The sequence below is a fragment of the Lampris incognitus genome, chromosome 7 (assembly GCF_029633865.1).
Source record: "Lampris incognitus isolate fLamInc1 chromosome 7, fLamInc1.hap2, whole genome shotgun sequence".
NCBI classification, from domain to species: Eukaryota; Metazoa; Chordata; class Actinopteri; order Lampriformes; family Lampridae; genus Lampris; species Lampris incognitus.
Window position 1 is genome coordinate 47,210,712 of NC_079217.1, and position 22,916 is coordinate 47,233,627.

The 22,916-nt window shown below is 43.3% G+C and overlaps 1 protein-coding gene across 5 annotated transcripts in view; it reads left to right on the plus strand.

The window, feature by feature from the left end:
- dscamb (Down syndrome cell adhesion molecule b) overlaps window positions 1-22,916 on the plus strand; it is a 270,710-nt gene that overhangs the window by 216,727 nt on the left and 31,067 nt on the right. For all 5 annotated transcript variants that reach the window (XM_056283107.1, XM_056283106.1, XM_056283111.1 and 2 more), the window contains 6 exons: window positions 6,813-7,009; window positions 7,214-7,310; window positions 7,715-7,843; window positions 8,427-8,597; window positions 10,130-10,200; window positions 21,552-21,795. In XM_056283107.1, the coding sequence (XP_056139082.1) occupies window positions 6,813-7,009; window positions 7,214-7,310; window positions 7,715-7,843; window positions 8,427-8,597; window positions 10,130-10,200; window positions 21,552-21,795 (909 nt within the window). The remainder of the gene's footprint in view (window positions 1-6,812; window positions 7,010-7,213; window positions 7,311-7,714; window positions 7,844-8,426; window positions 8,598-10,129; window positions 10,201-21,551; window positions 21,796-22,916) is intronic.

Consider the following 22,916-nt stretch of genomic DNA (forward strand, 5'->3'; position numbering starts at 1 on the left):
CTCTATAGAGGGGGTTGGAGATCCTTGTAAGGGGCAAAACAAAGGATGTGTGATTGCAACAGGGTCGTAAAGTCAGTGGGGGTTCTTAGGTGGTCAGGAAGTAACAATGAATAAAGAGGGGTCTGTTTTCAACTCACCAAGAAAAGACTGATTAAAGCCATTCTACGCTGTTTTGTTTTGCAAAGTAGATCTCTTGCAAACAAATCATTTTTAACTCATGAGCTTATTATCACTTATAAACTTGGTTTTATGTTTTTAACTGAATCATGGTTGGATAAAAATGGTAGTGCAGCTTTTCTTATTGAGTACCCCCCCCCCCATCCCAATTTCAACTTTATGGATGTTTTTTAAACTGAAAGGAAAGGAGGTGAAGTAGCAACTATAATTAATGTATTCCAGTTCAGACGGGTATCATTTGCAGATTTCACATCTTTTTAATCACTTATATTGAAATGTTCCCCTCGACTCCTAGTATTAACCATCTACAGGCCACCAAAATACTATACTACCTATTGTCCATTATTTCCACTGACTTTGAGTGTGTAGTTATAACTGGTGATTTTAATATTGATCATTTCAACAACAATGCTGTTACATGTCTGTCTAGACTGTCACTGTATGTGAAAGGGCCCATGATTTGGATTCGATTATCACTAAGGGTCTTAATATTTCAGAGGTTGTTGCAATTTTTTTTTTCGGGCTGTAAAATTCTTTTCACGTAATGAACTAATGGACCATGTGATAATAATGCCCAAATATTTAAACCCTGATTTGGAGAGCTGGAATGGAATCGATGATGGTCATATTTCTGAGGCTGGTTGATTAAAGGGAGGCATTCACTTTTTTTCAGTATTCAGGTTATACCCTGAATATTGCTGTATTGCACCAAAAGACTTGAGTTGACAAAATGTGAAGGATACTAGATGATGGATTATGCACATATAACAATAGGTTGTCTGCATATAGCGAGACTGTGCGCTCTGTTCCCCATTACTGAATACCTAAAAATCGTGTTTCAGTTTTCAGTGCTATCAAGAGCGGCTCGATGGCAATGGCGAATAACAGTGGAGGAAGTGGACACCCTTAAAATGTACCATGAGAGAGAGAGAGAGGTTTAGAGCGATTGGTATATGTACATACTGATGCATGAGGAGAGGTATAGAGCAATTGGATGAAAATATCCCCGAAACCAAACTGCTGCAGTATAGAAAACAAATAGGCCCACTCCACTCTGTCAAAGACCTTCTCGGCATCTAGAGATATAACTACATCCAAATCAGAAGGAGAAGCTGGAGTATGAATGATGCCAAGAAGCCTCCGAATGTTGGTAAATGAATGCCACCAACCAATGAATCCTGTTTGATATTCTGATATGATTGTGGGTACAATAGATTCTAATCAATGAGCAAATGTCTTCACAGGTATTTTTACATCAACAGATAACAGTGATGTTGGATGGCAGGAAGAACAATCAAACGGATCTTTGTCCTTGAGAATTAGAGAAATGGAGGCCTGTGTAAGAGTGGGTGGCAAGGAACCCTGTTGGAATGACTGTCTAAACACTTCAAGCAGTAATGGAGCCAACTTCACTGAAAAATTTCTTATAATATTCTACCGGGAATCTGTCAGGCTCTGGGGATTTGCCATTACGTATTAATCTAATTACTGCAGTAATCTCGGAAAGTCATCAGGGATTATCTAATAGCTGTTGGTAAATGGCTGAGATCTTGGGCATATCAAGCCATGCAAAGAATTCAGATATGTGGGCTTCATTGTTGGAGGACTCTGATGTAAAAGTTGGATGTAAAAAGCTCTAAAAACGTTGTTGATCTCACTAGCGTCGGCAGTAAGAGTGCCTGTGTTATTACGAATCTGAATGATCTGTTTTGAAGCAGGTCTAACCTTTAATTGATGAGCCAAAAGATGGCTAGGTTTGTCCCCAAACTCAAACAAAGTACCTCGGGAGTGAAGCAGGAGTTGCTTAGCCTCTCTGATTGTCAGAAGATCAAGCTCTGTTTGAAGTTTCAACCTTTCCTTATAAAGATTGGGTGACTGATTAGTTGAGTACTGACTGTCTATGCTAGTGACAGACTCTTCTAATTCCTTTTTACGTACTCTACGACGTTTATTAGTATGAGATTTGTTTATTTATTTATTAGCATGAGATAATTTTATCTCTAATAAATATCTTTAGGGTTTCCCATAATACAGAAGGGGAGGTGCCTTCAATTCGTAGTCTCCAAGAAAAACTCAGTGGTTTCAGAGACATACAGTGCTGCTTGAAAGTATGTGAACCCCTTGAGCAGTTTAGATTTTTCTGTTGTTTTACCATGATTTTCTTATTCTATCATCACCAGTTTTTATGTATGAAATGTCAGATATATGTTTATCAGTTGCATGTACTTGTTTAGTGGGACTTGTTTAAGTAGCCCAAAAACTTCATGAAACATGGAATTAGTGTATGTGCAAAAGTAAGTGAACCCCCAGCTGCATTGGTTAAGTCAAGCAGGTAACAGACTCGGGTGAAACACATTTGGGTGCTTAATTAATCATTTAAGCAGACCAATGAAATGAGACATCCTTGGGAAAGGGTTTGGCCTGCACTAATTAAAAGAGAGAGGAAACCAACCAAACCACTGTGGTCCCATACAAATCAACAATGCCGAGAGCAAAAGAGATATCCGAGGACATGAAGAAGAGGGTAGTGATAGCCCATCAGTCTGGGGAGGGATATAAGACCATCTCCAAAAGATTCCAGCTCCATCCATCCACTGTAAGACAAATAATTTACAAATGGAGGGCCTTCAACATGACAGCAACTCTGCCTAGAAGTGGACGCTGTTGTGGATTTTTCTTGTCCTTTTAATGGGCTCTTGCCCCAGCAACCTCTGGGAAGAATAATCATCGGACAAATATTGGAGCAAACAGAAAATCTTTAATGCATCTGCAGATGAAGAGTCATATAGTCACAGAAGTCAGTCTGTGAGGATATGCTCTTAACTTGAGCTGGACGTAGTGGTTTTTTATGGAGCAGTCCGTCGCGTCATACCCTATGTTCCTTGCATTAACCAAGGTATTGTCTTACAAAGGAATGCAGGAAAACATCTACGTTAATCATGTTCTGTGTCCGGTGTGTGTCTTTGGGTCCGTTGCACCTGTCTTTGCTGCACCGGGCAGTTCCTGGGATGCGGCAACGGGGAGGCAAGCATGATAACAGTTGGTATGTGGCCCCATCGGAGGCAAGCATGATAACAGTTGGTATGTGTGTCTGCAGTGAGTGAGAAGTTTCATACACACAGAGAAGTGGAAAACTACAGAGTACATACGGAGTGCATATGGAGTACATTTTGTACTCCACAACGCCCATCAAAACTATCACCCAGAAGCACCAGAAAAATAATAAATCAGGTAAAGGCCAACCCACACATCACCTCTAGAGAGTTGCAGACCTCTCTGGTAGCATCTGGGACAAATGTGCATGCGTCTACAATCAGACGAAAATTGAATAGCCATGACATTCATGGGAGGGTTGCTAGAAGGAAAACTCTGCTCTCAAAAAAGAACAAAGCTGCCCATTTCAACTTTGCCAGAGAGCACTTGGACAAACCAGAGACCTTCTGGAAGTCCATTCTCTGAACAGACGAGTCCAAAATAGAATTATTTGGTCACAATCAAAACCAACATGTTTAGAGAAAAGCCAACACTGCATATGAAGAAAAGAACCTTCTCCCAACAGCGAAGCATGGTGGTGGAAATGTGAAGGTCGGGCTGCTTTTCTGCTTCTGGACCTGGACGACTCCATATTATCCAAGGAACCATGAATTCTCCGGCATATCAACAAATTCTTGACCAGAATCTCCTGCCATCAGTCAGGGAGTTGAAGCTGGGACGAAAATGGATTATGCAACAAGACAGTTAGCCAAAGCATTCCAGCAAAACTACAAAGGAATGGCTTCAGAGAAAGAGGATTCGTACTCTGGATAGGCCCAGTCAAAGTCCGGATCTTAATCCAATTGAAATGTTGTGGCGAGACCTGAAGAAGTTGGTACATACCAGATGTCCCTCCAACCTCTCTCAACTGGCTGAGTTCTGCAAGGAGGAGTGGGCAAAAAGCCCCATAGGCAGATGCGAGAGACCGGTTAGTGGTTACAGAAGACGTTTGGTTGAAGTAATGGCTGCAAAAGGAGGAGCCACAAGCTACTAATACAAGGGTTCACATACTTTTGCACATGTTACATTTTCAGTTTTTGTGAAATAAACTACCTTTGTTGAATTAAATAATGAAAATATATCTCTTTTTGTGTGTGTGTCCATTATTTGGAAGGTGTGCTTTACAAATTGGGATTTGGATGTTTGTGTAATAAGCTTATTTTAATGTTTTTTACAAAAACAGTGACCATGTCTGGAGGGTTCACAAACTTTCAAGCAGCACTGTATATGCAGAAATTTGCATCAGCCAATAATAAGGGATCTAAATGCCAAGTTCTGAAATCTTTAGATTTAAGGTCAAAGCAGAGATCAAGGATTACTGTAGCGTGGTCTGATAGAGCTATTGGTGAGTGTTGTGCAGAAACTACTGATGAGATAAACGCTTTATTGATGAAGAAATAATCTATACGTGAAAAGGTCCAATGTACTTGTGAAAAAATAATGTTTTTATTTGCAGAGTGATGTAACAATCTCCCGGGGTCAGTGTATCCCTATTTTTCCATAAAAGCAGAGAGGGTCTGAGACATTTTGGAGGGTGTCGTAGCCCTAGGACCAGCTCTATCAAGTAAAGGGTCAATGACACAGTTCATGTCTCCCCCCATTATTAATAAGTGGGAGAGGATAACATCCCAATTAGGGGCATATACAGACACAAGAATAACTGTTTTTTGGTATAGTGTACCAGAGACAATGATATAAGGACTGCTCACATCTGCATGAACATCACTTGAGGTTAAGTGTACATCTTTCCAAATTATAATAGTAGTACCCCTTGTTTTCAAATTAAATTTTGAATGAAAAATCTGCCCTATCCAATGTCTACTTGGTCTCTGTCGATTGGCATTAACTAAATGTGTCCCTTGGAGGAACATTATGTCTGCTTTTAGGCTTTGAAAGTGTGAAAAGATCATTGTATATTTTAGTGGGGCATTCAACCCCCCAACATTCATGCATTCTCAGCACAAAGTCAAACATGTTTTCGGTGGGTGTCAGACTCTGCCAAGTTTGTCCCATGTCCCCATTCTGTTTGTGTTATTCATGGACAGGCTCTCAAGGCGCAGCCAAGGTGAGGAGTGTGTCCATTTTGGGAACCTCAGAATTGCATGTCTGCTCTTCGCAGATGATGTGGTTTTGTTGGCTTCATCAGAACGCAACCTCAAGTGCGCACTGGGGCGGTTTGCAGCGGAGTGTGAAATGGCCAGGATGAGAGCCAGCACCTCAAAGTCTGAGGCCATAGTTCTCTACCAGAAAATGGTGGATTGCTTCTTCCGGGTATGGGATGAGTTGTTGCCCCAAATGAAGGAGTTCAAGTATCTCGTGGTCTTGTTCACAAGTGAGGGTAGGATGGAGCAGAAGATTGACAGGCGGTTTGGTGTAGCAGCATCAGCAGTAATGTGGACATTCTGTGGGACCATTGTGGTGAAGAGGGAGCTCAGCCAAAAGGCAAAGCTCTCAATTTACCAGTCAATTTCCGTTCCAACCCTCACCTATGGTCACGAGCTTTGGGTAGTGACCGAAATGGTGAGATCGTGGATACAAGCAGTTGAAGTGAGTTTCCTCTGTAGGGTGTCTGGGCTCAGCCTTAGAGATAGGGTAAGGAGCTCGGACTTCCAGAGGGAGCTCGGAGTAGAGCCGTTGCTCCTTCGCATTGAAAGGAGCCAGTTGAGGTGGCTTGGGTATCTGATTAGGATGCCTCCTGGGCATCTTCCTTTGGAGGTTTTCCGGGCACGTCCAACTGGGAGAAGACCCCGGGGTAGACCCAGAACTCGCTGGACGGACTACATGTCCAATCTGACCTGGGAATGCCTTGAGATCCCCCAGGAGGAGCTGGAGGATTTTGCTGGGGAGAGGGACATCTGGAGTGCCCTATTTAGCTTGCTGCCACTGCGACCCGACCCCGGAGAAGTGGCTGATCATGAGATGACATGAATTGACATGACATGAGATGAGATAAAATGAGATGAGATGGTTTCATTGGATCCTGCTTTAAAAGGCTAATCTTGCATGGTACCTTTTTTATTATCATTATTGTTTTAGTAGCTAAACGACAACCGACAATCTGCAAATGTATTCTAGCATATCCAACTCTTGTCCTTGTAGGAACTATTGTGTCATTTGTTTGGTTTGAATGCTTGAATAGCTACTTGGTGTTACACAGACCCATTTTATTGGGAGGCTTTTCTTCCAACTGATTAGACTTTTATTGTTTAACCAGCTCTAGCTATATCATTCCACTGATTTATCTGTTAATTTCTTTTTAAAAAAAGATTCTTTCATCTTATTCTGTATTTCTGTGTTTTTATGCCCTATGTGAAGTGCCTTGACTTGCCTGCGTGTATGAAATGTGCTGTACAAATGAACTTGCTTTGCCTTTTCTTGGAGTTTGCTGCTTCATTCAACCCCAGAGCACCGGTGTACTTTTTTGAGTGTGCCAATACTTTTAAAAAAAAGATGGTATCAGCTCATTTCTTATCCTAATTTAATACGGATGTTTTGAGCAGTGCTTACATATGCTCCATCTGTTATGCCCCCCTCTTATCCTCTCCATTCTGTACTTCCCACCCCTGACCCCACCCTTTACATTTCTTTCCCTCTCATTTCAGTCCCAGCCATGATCACCTCCTACCCCAACACCACGCTGGCCACACAGGGTGAAGAGAAAAGGATGAGCTGCACTGCTCATGGAGAGAAGCCGATCATGGTACGCTGGGAGAAAGAAGAACGCATCATCAACCCCGAGACCAGCCGATACATGGTCACTATCAAGGAGGTGGCTGATGAGGTCATCTCAACACTGGTGGTGGGCATTCTTTTTTCTGTTGTAGATCAGTGTATTTCAAACACATTCTACTGGAAAGCACTTTGCAGTTATCATGTCTTAACATCCGGAAGGATTACAAGTCATTGGTTTGAATTTAGTTCAATTTGATTTTAACATGAAATCATAAATGTGGATTCATGATTTTCGATTGTCAGCTGTGCATTAGAGTTTCTATTCTCCTAGATCATGCCTACTGTCCGTGAGGACTCAGGTTTCTTCTCCTGTCATGCCATAAACTCCTTTGGTGAGGACAGAGGTATTATACAACTTACAGTACAAGGTAAGGTCCCCACTGCCTAGTCTAGCTCCATGTGGCTTACTCTTACAGTGAATTCATTTTGGCCAAGACAAAATGATCTCACAGGGTATTAAAGTTTTTGTTAATTCCTTCATTCATTAATTGGCTCACACATTAATATAATTACTGTTGGGTAAGAGTTCGACTTTCTGCAGTTCTATCCATAATCTCTCACAGGGGAAATAAGAGACAAGGTAAAACTGATAGTTCTGCTGCATGGGATCCATTGCTGCTCTATCTACAGCAATTTTGAGGCTGCACATCCGGAATCCCTGACTTTGTATCTGTCTTTCTCTCTCTCTTCCCTCTCTTTCATCGTCAGTCTCACTTTATCTCATCTAACCTTCTTTCATTTGTCCCTCTGTTATGTCTCGCTTCCTCCATAGAACCACCAGACCCTCCCGAGGTGGAAATCCGAGAGGTCAAAGATCGGACAATAGCCCTCCGATGGACCATGGGTTTCGATGGCAACAGCCCCATCACAGGATATGACATAGAATGCAAGAACAAATCAGGTAGACTTGCTCTCCAGAAGTATACCCTTATCATATCTTGTGCATTTAAAACATAAAAGCCAGCGTCCAGGTAGCATAGCGGTCTATTCCGTTGCCTACCAACATGGGGATCGGCAGTTTAAATCCCCGTGTTACCTCCGGCTTCGTCGGGTGTCCCTACAGACACAATTGGCCGTGTCTGTGGGTGGGGCACCAGATGTGGGTTTGTGTCCTGGTCGCTGCACTAGTGCCTCCTCTGGTTTGTTGAGGCGTGTATTCAGCGGGGGGACTGGGGGGTAATAGCGTGATCCTCCCATGCGCTACATCCCCCTGGTGAAACTCCTCACTGTTAGGTGAAAAGAAGCAGCTGGCGACTCCACATGTATTGGAGGAGGCATGCGGTAGTCTGCAGCCCTTCCCGGATTGGCAGAGGGGCTGGAGCAGCGACTGGAGCGGCTCGGAAGAGTGGGGTAATTGGCTGGATACAACTGGGGAGAAAAAGGGGGGGGGGAAACAAAACATGAAAGCTCAAGTTGCACTTTGAAAAACTAGAATTTTTTTTATTTTTTGTTTCAATAACCATCCCCTCATTTGTCTCTTACAGCTTCATGGCTATCATCAGCCCAGGTAACAAAAGATGTGTCACCACAGCTCAACCAAGCAACCATTATTGACCTCCACCCTTCTTCCACTTACAACATCCGCATGGTAGCCAAGAACACCATTGGCAACAGCAACCCTAGCAATGAACTCACCATAACGACGGATGAAGCAGGTAATTCAGGAGGGTCACATCTCCTTCAGTCAAGTTCAGTCATGATGTACCAAACTTGGCATTCTTATTTCCTTGAGAAACATCTCAAATGAGTTTTTGCTTCAATACAGATTCAGTTCGGTTATCTTCAAGATTAAAGTGACAATTGGATCAAAAACATAACAATACAATGAAAGGAAAAAAGCTAAAGAGGCAAGGAAAGTTAGCACAGAATAGCAGTCACAGGGCTAGCCTCTTCAGAAGTAGGATTTAAGGAAATACTCCACAAAATGTTACATATATTAAAATGAAACAACCTTAGAATTCATTTTTGAGGCCATCCGGGTCACATATCGGTCTATTCTGTTGCCTACAACACAGGGATCAGCGGATCAAATCCCTGTGTTTCCTCTGGCTTGGTCAGGCGTCCCTACAGACACAATTGACCGTGTCTCCGGGTGGGACGCCGGATGTGGGTATGTGTCCTGATCCTTGCACTAGCACCTCCTCTGGTCGGTCAGGGCGCCTGTTCATGGGGAGAGGGGGAACTGGGGGGGGAATAGTGTGATCCTCCCACACACTATGTCCCCCTGGTGAAACTCCTCACTGTCAGGTGAAAAGAAGCTGCTGGCGACTCCACATGTATCAGAGGAGACATGTGGTAGTCTGCAGCCCTCCCTGGCTCAGCAGAGAGGGTGGAGCAGCGACCGGGATGGCTCCAAAATTAGGGTAATGGGCCAAGTACAACTGGGGAGAAAAAGGGGGGGGGTTCATTTTTGACATTTATGAAACGTAAAGCATCCACCCTGTAAAGGTGGTTGTGTTTTGTCCATAAAGAACTCAAGATCCTTACTAACCTTAGACCAACATTATTATGTTCATTTTGTTTTGTAATCACTTAGAGGTAGTTTCAGAGGGTAATCTATTATTTTTAATGTTGGATGTATTGTTATTGGAAGAAACTCATCATTTATATCATGACTTCTGTATAACATTATCTTACATTCTTAATCACTTTTCTTTAGAATCACAGAAAGGTAAGAAAATCACCTTTCTGTGGTTTTCCTACCTGGATTACTGAGCATGAAGACACTTCAGAGTGAGAGTCTGAGTTCTGATCCGTTAGCCAGGTGTTAGTTTGGTCAGCTACATACCTGCTCATTTGTGAAGCACTGGTTATAATGATATGCTTATTAAACATCAGCTCAGTAAAACTGCACATTTTACTGGAGTGGGCAGAGTCCAGTAAAATACCCACGAAAGCGCACAACAAATACAGTTTACATCAAATTGTGTGTAGAAAAACTTACATCATAACTGAAGCCTTGTACAAATTTGAGATGGAGAATGAGAAACACGAATCAATGAGTGTCAACCCTGTTTGTTTCAATAAAAAAAAAATCAGCGGCCCCATTTATCAGAATCAGAATGCTTTATTTTATTTATTTAGTGGACATCAATGAGATAAAAAGGAAACATTACAGTGGCAAGTTTGATGCCACCACACAGTTAGCGTGCATGACATAATGTCGAATGGGTTCTTTGCTTTACAGCCCCTGATGGCCCTCCGCAAGATGTTACTCTGGAGCCCACCTCCCCCCAGAGCATCAAGGTTACCTGGAAGGTATTGTAGTAGAGAAATAATCAACACATTTTTTTCTAGCTAGAGGCAGTTAAATGCAATACCCTAGAAAATGGTTTACTCAAACCCTGTGAATATAGTAAATTATTTTATATATCTAATTTTAGTTGTGTGTTTTCCAAATGATAAAATTTAGAATCAGAATCAGCGTTATAAGCTAAGCAAGTTTGCTTGGAATTTGTTGCTTACATACAAACCCCAATTCAAATAAAGTTGGGACGTTGTGTAAAACGTAAATAAAAACATCCAAAGGAGTTGAATCAAGTGCAACTGGACTTGGTATTGTTGCACTTGATTCAACTCCTTTGGATAACCATGACCTGGATGAATGAGAACATTCACAGACATGTAAATAAAAACAGAATACAATGATTTGCAAATCCTTTCCAACCTATATTCAACTGAATACACTACAAAGATAAGATATTTAATGTTCAAACAGATAAACTTTATTGTTTTTTTGCCAATATTCACTCATTTTGAATTTGATGCCTGCAACACATTCCAGAGAAGCTGGGACAGGGGCATTTTCATCCACTGTAATACATCACCTTTCCTTTTAACAACACTCAATAAGCGTTTGGGAACTGAGGACACTAATTGCTGAAGCTTTGTAGGGGGAATTCTTTCCCATTCTTGCTTGATGTACGACTTCAGTTGCTCAACAGTCCGGGGTCTCCGTTGTCGTATTTTGCGCTTCATAATGCGCCACACATTTTCAATGGGAGACAGGTCTGGACTGCAGGCAGGGCAGTCTAGTACCCGCACTCTTTTACTACGAAGCAACGCTGTTGTAACACGTGCAGAATGTGGCTTGGCATTGTTTTGCTGAAATAAGCAGGGACGTCCTTGAAAAAGACGTCGCTTGGATGGCAGCAAATGTTGCTCCAAAACCTGTATGTACCTTTCAGCATTAATGGTGCCTTCACAGATGTGCAAGTTACCCATGCCATGGGCACTAACACACCCCAATACCATCACAGATGCTGGCTTTTGGACTTTGCACTGATAACAATCTGGATGGTCCTTTTCTGCTTTAGCCCAGAGGGCACAGTGTCCATGATGTCCAAAAATAATTTGAAATGTGGACTCGTCAGACCACAGCACACTTTTCCACTTTGCGTCAGTCCATCTCAGATGAGCTCGGGCCCAGAGAAGCCGGCGGCGTTTCTGGGTGTTGTTGATAGTATATGGCTTTCGCTTTGCATGGTAGAGTTTTAACTTGCACTTGTAGATGTAGCGACGGACTGTTTTAACTGACAATGGTTTTCCCAAGTGTTCCTGAGCCCACATGGTAATATCCTTTACAGAATGATGTTGGTTTTTAATGCAGTGCCACCTGAGGGATCGGAGGTCACGGGCATTCCTTGTTGGTTTTCGGCCTTGCCACTTACGTGCAGAGATTTCTCTGGATATTCTGAATCTTTTGATGATATTATGGACTGTAGATGATGAAATCCCTAAATTCCTTGCAGTTGTATGTTGAGAAACGTTGTTCTTAAACTGTTGGACTATTTGCTCTCGCAGTTGTTCACAAAGTGGTGAACCTCGCCCCATCCTTGGAACGACTGAGCCTTTCGGGGATGCTCCTTTTATACCCAATCATGACACTCACCTGTTTCCAATTAACCTGTTCACCTGTGGAATGTTCCAAACAGGTGTTTTTTGAGCATTCCTCAACTTGGATTGGATAAGAGTTCCATGTGAACCCAATCTGTACCCTGTTGATTCTTATATGTAAATGCCCAATGTAAAAGTTTTACAATGTTCGCAGCCAAGTAGTAACAAATAAAGTTAGGCAAGCCTAATCCCCCTGTGTCCTTAGGGACCTCCAAGTATATACTTTCTTCATCCTGGGGTTTGAATTGTTCCAGATTATTGATGAAATTAATCTATCTAATTGTTGAAAAGTTGTCTTAGGTATGAATATGGGAATCATTTGAAAAAGATAGAGAAATCTAGACTGTAATTTTAACTATATTAATGCGGCCCACTAATGAAATTGGTAGCGTTGACCACTTTTTAAAATCTTGTTTTGTTCGTTCTATTAGTGTTTTAAAGTTATGGTTATATAACCTCCCCATTGTATGAGTGACTTTGATTCCTAAATATGTAAATACATCAAGTTCAAGTTTAAATGGAAAGCTAGAGTAGTCTCTATCAGTGTGGTTAATCGGAAAAAGCAAGCTCTTTGAATAGTTTTACTTATAACCGGACAGGCGACCAAAGTTATCCAGGGTAAGTAATAGTCTTGATATAGATTCTATTGGGTTGGATATATATAACAACGGGTCATCTGCATAAAGTGATACCTTATGCAATTTGCCACCTCGTGAGATACCTTTAATGCCATCCTCTGTCCTGAGAGCTATAGCGAGTGGCTCAATTGCCAAATTGAACAGGTAAGGAGAGAGGCTGCAGCCCAGTCTGCAGCCCCTATGGAGTGAAAAATAATCAGAAATAATATTATTCATCCGCGCTGCGGCTGTCGGTGAGCAATACAATATGCAGATTTTAGTTTCTGCCTGTAGGTTGGGATAAGGTGAATCAGACAGTGATCAGAGAGGCCCAGGGCTGCACAGGGGACAAAGCGACAGGTGTTCTTTAATATTGTATAGCAATGGGCGTCCGGGTAGCGTAGCAGTCTTTTCCGTTGCCTACTAACACAGGTATCTCCGGTTCGAACCCCTGTATTACCTCAGGCTTGGTCGGGCGTCTCTACAGACACAATTGGCCGTGTCTGCAGGAGGGAAGCCGGATGTGGGTAAGTGTCCTGGTCGCTGCACTAGTGCCTCCTTGGGTCTGCCAGGCACCTGTTCAGGAGTAGGGGGAACTGGGGGGGAATATCTTTATCCTCCCATGTGCTACGTTCCCCTGGTGAAACTCCTCACTGCTCACTGTCAGGTGAAAAGAAGTGGCTGGTGACTCCACATGTATCAGAGGAGACATGTGGTACTCTGCAGCCCTCCCCAGAGTGGCAGAGGGGTGGAGCAGTGACCGGGACGGCTCGGAAGAGTGGTGTAATTGGCCGGATACAATTAGGGAGAGAAAGTGGGGGGGGGGAGAATTCCCCCCCCCCAAAAAAAAAAAAATATATGTGTGTGTGTGTAGTGTTGCAAAGATCCAGTGTTTTTTCTCTGGTGGGGCATTTAACATGCTGTCTGTATTTTGGCAGTTTGTGGATGAGGTTTGCTCTGTTAAAATCCCCAAGGATATTGAGAAGGGAATCTGGATATATGCTTTCTATGTTTGTAATTTGATCAGCCAGGTGTTTTAACACCTCTTTAACACAGGCCTGGGGTGGGATATAGACACGGACCAGAATAAATTATGAAAATTCCCACAGTGAATAGAATGGTTTACAGTCAATGAAATAGGTCTCTAAGTGAGGGCTGCATGATTTCTTCAACACCTTCGTTTATGTAGAAGTATATGCCGCCACCCCTTTTTTCCCCCTGATAGCTCCATTTCATGGTCCACCCAGAGGAGTTGGAACTGCAGCAGATGAAATGTATTGTCTGTAATTTGCTCACTAAGCCAGCTTTCAGTGAGACACAGGGCGGCAGATCTGGAAACGTCTGAATTTTTTTCCGTTTAGGAATAGCAGTTCATCCATCTTGTTGGCCAGAGAGCGGACATTCTCCAGGTGGATTGACGGGAGCGCAGTTCTAAATCCCTGCTGTCACAGTTTAACGAGCGCTCCGGCTCACTTATCCCTTCAGCGTCTTCATCGTAGTCCGCACAAGGCTATACAGATCAAGACCTCAGCAAGACTTTCGTTAAATTTTTAATTAACGTTGGTAAAAAAAAAGTCCGTTCAGTTTGTCCAGTGGACAGTTGAAGACTTAAAAGTTCTTCCCTGCTGTATGTGATCAGTGATTGGGTGCTGGAAACTGAACAAATAAACAAAAACAGAAAAAGTACAAGAGCGCAAAACCGAGGCGACAGTCTTTGGCACCATTTTGATCTATAATCAATCTAATCAATCTATCAACCAATCTATAAGTAATATGCTTGTGCCCCACATCCTCACACTCAAAGCATTTCATGCTGCCTGTCCTGGTGTACACTATGTAATGTCCTTCCCCATGTTTCACTATAAAGAAAACCTCCGACTTCTGTGATGGACAATTCAGAAACATGAACATCTGTCTCCTGAGGGACTAGACATGTTTCAGCTTATCGCTCTTACAGCCTAAGCCCACAGTCCTAAAGCTGCTTGCCAACTTCCAGAAGCACTGCAGCTCCCACCTCATTGGGAATGAATGGGGGAACACCGGTGACAGTGACCCGGGTGGAGGGCATGGCAATCGGAGAAACCTGCAGATAGATGCCCTTTAGAGAGAGGTGCCACTTCGTATGAACTTAGTGTTAAGCCACAAAATGCTCCTCTTTCAGAAAAACAATCACACCTCTGTTCATCCTGGAGGCATAGGACAGGTTGGCGTGTCCCACACAGTCTCCCAGGAGAACCATCTCTACCAGAACATGTAGCTTGGGCTGAAACTGCAGTCCAAGTCGGATAGAGCGAAGACATCTCTGAAGATGCCATCCCTCTCACACTGATAAACAAGCAGACCAAAAACAATGAACAAATTCAATCAGAAAACATCAGCCCTAAAGACCAAAAAAGTACAATCAAAATGGATAAATAAATCAAAGAGAGAGAGTGAGAGAGAGAGAGAGAGAGAGCTGATCCTATGGTCATCAAACATTCCATAGAAGAAACTTGGTCCTGAAAGGGAGAAAAGAGAGAGACAGAGAGAGAAAGATAGGGAGAAAGAGGGATATAAGGATGGTGTGATGTTTTCAGAAAATGGTTTAGGAACATTCTCATCAGCAGGACAAGACCAAGAGATTACTACTAAAACCTACAATCATAAATTACAATGAGACTGAGACCCTCCCAAAAGAGGATGATTGTGACAAAGAGCTGAAGGAAGTCAGATTAACAAAGAAGTAAAACAACTAGTTGAAAGATAATAAGAAAAGATGGGTTTTCAGTTTAGATTTGAAAGAGTCTACATAAACAGTAATTTATAGGTTAAATAGTAGCACTTCAAAGTCAGATCTAGCATGAATAGGAATGAATAGTCTAGCAGTGGTATTTTGAAAAAACTGAGGGTTTCTAGTGAGGCCGGAAAAAAGGACATTGTAATAATCTAATCTGAATGAAACGAAATCATGAATTAGAGTCTCAGCATCAGCCATGGACAGAATAGACCAAATTTTAGGAATATTTTGTAGGTGGAAAAAAGACAGTCTTGGTTATATCTCTAACATCAAATTCAAAAGAGGGATTGATCAAAAATAACACTAAGAGTTTTGGCTGTGTAACTTTGGGAGATCACCCAGTTGTCAAGAGATACTGTTACTTGATCATGTAGGTGACTTTGGCTAGCAGGGTCGACCAGCATCTCGATCTTTTTCAGAATTATGTAGTTAAAAATAAGGGCATCCAGTTGTTCACTGCAGGCAAGCATGCCTCTAAATTTCAGATATGGTAGTAATTGTCTGACTTTACAGATACATATGACTATTTAGCATCAATGTAGCAGTGGACTTTTTTTTCCGTACCTGCATATAGTTTGGCCAAGAATTAAGATGTAAAGAGAGAAGAGCAGAGGGCCAAGAATTGAGTACTTGGGCAACCATATTTCACCGCAGAGAGTTTAGATGTAACATTAAAATGGAAGACACACTGTTCTATCAGGTCAGACTTCAGACAAAACAGAGCCAGACCTGAAACACTTAGGTAATTCTCAAGGTGATCTAGAAGTAAACCATGATCAGTGGTGTCAAAGGCTGCTCTAAGATCAAGTAGCAGTAGCACAAAGTGGAACTGGAATCAATAGCAAGAAAAAGGTCCATTCATCACTTTTGTAAGTGCTGTTTCAGTGGAGTGACAGGCTCTGAACAAAGAGTGAAAATGGTTCAGAGATTGCCAGCAACCATATAAACATGTACCCTGGTTCTTCTTCATGACAGAAGCTGAGCAGGTTAATACTTGTATTCAAGACCTCCCAGGAAAACTGAGTTGCTGCTGAAAGTGGTGTTGGTGGTGGGCCAGTAGGGGGCAGTCTCCCTCTGGTCAAGTCAAGTCATGTCAATTTTATTTGTATAGCCCAATATCACCCTAAAAAAAAAGTCCCAGTGCAGTGACAGGGACACTGTGCTATAGGAGATGCCATCCTTCAGAGATTTGAGACCTGCATTGTTGGTCTTGGTCTGGGTGCAGGGTCCTTAGCTGTAGTGGATCTACAGTAGCCTATAAAAAAAAGAGTAATACGTATTTTTGACAAGATTATTCTCTTGTGTCTTTTCTGGAGTGCTGTCCTTCCTCATTACTACTACTACTTTCAGTCGCCACAGCAGATCATCTGATTCCATCTCTTCCTGTCCTCTGCCTCTTCCTCTGTCACACCAGCCACCTGCATGTCCTCCCTCATCCATCAATCCATTAAACCACTTATCCCAGTTAAGGTCACGGGGATGTTGGAGCCTATCCCAGCAGCCATTCACCACATCCATAAACCTCCTCTTTGGCCTTCCTCTTTTCCTCTTCCCTGGCAGCTCCACATTCAGCATCCTTCTTCTCCCAATATACCCAGCATCTTTCCTCCCTCAGTCCTCCCTCATTAATAGTCGCATATTTTCTGTTTCTATGATGTGAATATTTGTGTCATACCATTTTTAAATGTCCTAAAATCGAGTTTTTTTTAAGTGAATAACAAAGGCCCTTAAAGTACTGTAATGAGCACGGATGTGTAGACTCACTGACCCATGGGCTAACGGGTCGGACCCTATAGTTGACTGGTAAGCACAGTCGCCTGTGGTGCGTGAGACCCGGGTTCACGTCCCGGCTTTCGTTGGTTCCTGGCTGCGGTGGTTCCCGGCTGCGGTGGTTCCCGGCTGCGGTGGTTCCCGGCTGCGGCGGTTCTCGGCTGCAGCGGTTCTCGGCTGCCCCTGAATTCGCTATATTGGTGTCAGAAGTGGGATGGTGAGACCATGCCACCATCAGAAGCACGTGCACCCAGAGGCGTGAGGGAGCTGATGTGCTGAAGCATGGGGATGTGCTTCGCGAAGGAGGGGGGTAGTGTTACGAGCACGGATGTGTAGACTCGCTAGCCCGCTAGCTAACAGGTCGAACCCTTTAGTCAACTGGTTAACAAAGTCACCCGTGGTGCAGGATACCCACGTTTGCATCCTGGCTACGGCAGTTCCCACCTACCCTCTGAATTCGCTACAATATAATAGATCTTGTGAAATAATAATGAAGATTGTTCATTTATAAGTTAGTTTTTGCTTGATTTTACAACTTTATCACTTCAGATACTACTACAACTACTACTACTTTCAGCTGCTCCTGTTAGGGGTCACCACAGGGGATCATCCATTTCCATTTCTTCCTGTCCTGTGCAGCTTTCTCTGTCACACCAACCACCTGCATGTCTTCCTCACCACATCCATAAACCTCCTCTTTGGCCTTCCTCTTTTCCTCTTCCCTGGCAGCTCCTTATTCAGCATCCTTCTCCAAATATACCCCGCATCTCTCCTAAACATATGTCCAAGCCAGCTCAATCTTGCCTCTCTTGCTTTGTCTCCAAACTGTCCAACCTGAGCTGTCCCTCTAATATACTCATTCCTAATCTTGTCCTTCTTTGTCATTCCCAGTGAAAATCTCAGCATCTTCAACTCTGCCACTCCCAGCTCCTCCTCCTGCCTTTTCGTTAGTGCCACTGTCTCCAAACCATATAACATAGCTGGTCTCACAACCATCTTGTAAACCTTCCCTTTAACACTTGCTGGTACCTTTCTTTCACAAATCACTCCTGACACTCTTCTTCACCCACTCCACCCTGCCTGCACTCTCTTCTTCACCTCTTTTCTGCACTCCCCATTACTTTGGACAGTTGACCCCAAGTATTTAAACTCATCCACCTTCTTCACCTCTACTCCTTGCATTCTCGCCATTCCACTGTCCTCACTCTCATTCATGCATAGGTATTCCGTCTTGCTCCTACTGACTTTCGTTCCTCTTCTCACTAGTGCATACATTCACCTCTCCAGGCTCTCCTCAAACTGCACTCTACTCTCACTACAGATCACAATGTCATCCGCAAACATCATACTCCACGGAGACTCCTGCCTGATCTTGTCTATCAACCTGTCCATCACCATTGCAAACAAGAAAGGGCTCAGAGCCGATCCTTGATGTAATCCTACCTCCACCTTGAACCCATCTGTCATTCCAACTGCACACCTCACCGTTATCACACTTCCCTCATACATATCCTGCACCACTCCTACATATTTCTCTGCAACTCCCAACTTCCTCATCCAATACCACACCTCCTCTCTCGGCACCCTGTCATATGCTTTCTCTAAATCCACAAAGACACAATGTAACTCCTTCTGGCCTTCTCTATACTTCTCAAACCTTCTCAAAACAAACATCACATCTGTAGTGCTCTTTCATGGCATGAAACTATACTACTGCTAACTAATCGTCACCTCTCCTCTTAACCAAGCTTCTTTTCCCATATCTTCATGCTGTGGCTGATCAACTTTATACCTCTCTAGTTGCTACAGTTCTGCACATCGCCCTTATTCTTGAAAATCGGTACCAGTATTCTTCTTCTCCACTCCTCAGGCGTCCTCTCACTTTCCAACATTGTGTTGCCATCTCTCCTAAAAATCTCCATGCCTCCAAAGGTATGTCATCACTCTTCATCCTCTTCATAGCTGCCCTCACTTCCTCCTTTGCTAATTCGCCACATTTCCTGATTCACTGTCCCCCCCCCATCATCCAACCTTCCCTCTCTCTCATTTTCTTCAATCAGCAGCCCCTCAAGTACTCCTTCCACCTTCTCAGCACACTCTCCTCGCTTGTCAGCACATTTCCATCTCTATCCTTGATCACCCTAGCCTGCTGCACGTCCTTCCCAGCTCGGTCCTTCTATCTTCAAGTCCTTTTCTCCTTCCTTAGTGTCAAGCCTCTCATACAACTCACCATACACCTTTTCCTTTGCCACCTCTCTCTTCATTTTACGCTGCATCTCTTTGTACTCCTGTCTACGTTCTTCATCTCTCTGACTATCCCACTTCTTCTTTGCCAACTTCTTCCTCTGTATACTTTGCTGTACTTCCTCATTCCACCACCAAGTCTCCTTGTCTTCCTTCCTCTGTCCTGATGACACACCAAGTACCTTCCTAGCTGTCTCCCTCGCTATTTCTGCAGTGGTTGCCAAGCCATCCGGCAACTCTTCACTACCACCCAGTGCCTGTCTTACCTCCTGCCTGAACTCCACACAACCGTCTTCCTTCTTCAACTTCCACCATTTGATCTTTGGCTCTGACTTCACTCGCTTCCTCTTCTTGGTCTCCAAAGTCATCCTACAGACCACCATCTGATGCTGCCTAGCTACATTTTCCCCTGTCACCACCTTGCAGTCTCCAATCCCTTTCAGATCGCGCCTTCTCCATAAGATATAGTCCACTTGTGTGCACTTTCCTCCACTCTTGTACGTCACCCTGTGTTCCTCCCTCTTCTTGAAATATGTATTCACCACAGCCATTTCCATCCTTTTCGCAAAATCCACATTTCTCTCCTTGACACTATACCTACCCATCACCTCCTCATCACCTCTGTTCCCTTAACCAACATGTCCATTGAAGTCCACTCCAATCACCACTCTCTCCTCCTTGAGTACACTCTCCACCACTTCATTCAACTCACTCCAGAATTGTTCTTTCTCTTCCATCTCACACCCAAGTTGCAGGGCATATGCGCTGATAATATTCATCGATACACCTTCGATTTCCAGCTTCATACTCATCACTCTGTCCAACACTCTCTTCACCTCCAGCACACTCTTGACATAATCTTCCTTCACAATTACCTCTACCCCATTTCTCCTCCCATTCAAATCATGGTAGAAGAGTTTCAACCCACCTCCGATGCTCCTGGCCTTACTCCCCTTCTACCTGGTCTCTTGCACACACCGTATACCTACCTTTCTTCTTTACATCATATCAGCCAGCTCTCTCCCTTTACCAGTCATAGTGCCAACATTCAAAGTTCCGACTCTCACCTCTACACTCCTACCATTCCTCTTCTCTTGCTGTCTCTGGACATGCCTTCCCCCTCTCCTTCACCCAACAGTAGCATAGTTTCCACTGGCACCCTGCTGGCCAACAGTACCGGTGGCAGTCATTGGTAACCTGGGCCTCGACCGATCTGGAATGGAAATCTTATTTATGACCCACATATTTGATTTGGCAAAGATTTTATGCCGGATGCCCTTCCTGATGCAACCCTCCCCATTTATCAGGGCTTGGGGCCGGCACTAAGAATGCACTGGCTTGTGCATCCTCAGTGGTGGGTTATCACCTCAGATACAGTTTCTTTAATATTTAACTCAATAGCCAAAATCTGGCATGTACATTTGGCTCTATGACAGACGTCTGGAGCTTTTATTGTTTCCACCCAGCCATTGATGCATGCCGAGTAAAGACAAAAATTGCCCATATAACTGCCTCCTGATATCATATGGGACTCGCAGCCTAAAGCCATAGGACTCAGCTCTGTCAGTACAAGAGACCAGCTTGCATGAAAACTGCAAACACTGACATTTACCTGGTTACATTCATAACACTGGCCAGGAGGAAAAGACAGTTAGTCATCAAGACTGCTCAGATTGCCAACACCTAGGTAATATATAATAAATATTAAAAATGTTTTCAAAATACAGGAAAATACAGAAATGATATCAATAACCTAAAATCTGTCGTTAGAAGTTTTGTTGATGATGCCAGTCTTTCATTGTTATTTTGTTTTTTTGGGGGGGGGGTTGTGCCTTGTGGGTTTGGTTACCATAGCATAAGCTATTTAATTATGAAGAGAAGTTGCTTTTTTTACTAGAAGTTCTGACTTTCTGCTTTTCATTTTTTATTTTTCTGCAATAGCCCACTCCCAAAAAAAAATCTAAATTCATATGTAGTTTCCTCTGTGTAATGACCATATATGACTAGACTTGCTAGCCGGTTGGCTAACAGGTCAGACTCTCTAGCCAGTTGGCTAACAGATCAGACCCTTTAGTTGACTGGTTAACATACTCGCCCGTGGTGAGGGAGACCCCGGTTTGCGTCCCGGCAGAGGGGGTGGAGCAGAGACTGGGACGGCTCAGAAGAGTGGGGTAACTGGCCAAGTACAATTGGGAAGAGAAGGGGAAAAAAAGAATCATGTTCATGGTTTTTAAGGCTGATGAAGAAGCTATAGTTTATTGAGTTTTGCTCTTATGAAAATTTCTCCCCTCATCTTGACCCCTCAGCCTCCCCAGAAGCACCTGCAAAACGGGGTGATCCGTGGCTACCAGGTAGGCTACAGGGAATACAGCCCCGGCGGCAGCCACCAGTTCACCATCATCAGTATGGACACCACTGGAGACACCACGGAGAGCATCCTGCTGGACGACCTGAAGAAGTTCACCCAGTACAGTGTGGTGGTGCAGGCAGCCAACAGGGCAGGCACCGGGCCTTCCTCACAGCAGGTGGTCTCCAAGACCCTAGAAGACGGTGAGTTGGAGATGTTGGTAGACAGAGAGTTTTCTGGGGTGCTGAAAACACTTCATACAAACCTGACAATAACCTTCGCTGGTTTGCTTGAGTTGAGGTCAGAGCCGGCCGGGTGGGTTGGGCTGGCCACAGATGACGGTACATGGATTAATGGAAAATCTAAAGTATTACAGGAAAATATTTGAACATAAGAACTGCATATTTTCTGTTTCACTGATAACAGATACACAAGGCAAGTTAAACTCTTAATAATTACTTTATTTGACTCAGGTCTGACTGTAAATAATATCCTGGGGGGGGTATAGTAGACTTTGAACTTTACAGGAAAAGCAGTAACAGTACTCATACTAAACTATCTGGAGGGGCCTCGTGTTCAGAGTCAGAGCATGTAATCAATGAATTACGTGTGTGATTGTGTGTGTGTGTGCGCGCGCGCATGTATCTGCATGTTTGTTTCAGTGCACGTGTGTGAGCATGAGCATATGGATAAATGCTTGTTTGTGTGCATATATGCTGTAGTTTTTGAGTGTATGTTGTCCTATCATTGTGTTTTTTTCTTTGTGCTTGTGTGTGAAAGTCTGTGCTGTAAGATTAGCTATTCAGAACTCTGTGCAGGCATTCCTCTGAAAATGATGCCACCCTCTGGACATTTGTTGAACTACATCAGATAGACGACTGTCCTATCATGAAGTTTCAGGAAAACTAAAATCTGTAAATCCTTTATTGGTAGGTTGTTTTAATACATTCATTTAACAAATGGTTACAAAAATATAGAAAAATAAATCTTTGAAAAACACAGACTGTACTTCGTGCTGAAACTGTCTTGCCCCCCCCCCCTTGTCTAAATGGTTTCAGTGGGCAGGATTTTGCTTGGTATTGGCTGAGCATACTTGGTCTCAAAAAGCAGTGGAAACGTTTCTATTGGTAATGTCAGTACAGCCTGCCTGCTCTCTTTGGCCTTACTGCTGCCACTCATCTTGCACAAATAAAGCACCAAGGTGGACGTTTGCGGTGAACATGCTCACAGGAAGGTCTTCCAAGAGCAGAGATATGGCTTTGCTAAAAAAAAAAAAAACTAAAGCTAAACTAACCATTATGATCTCTGAATACCAGATATTATC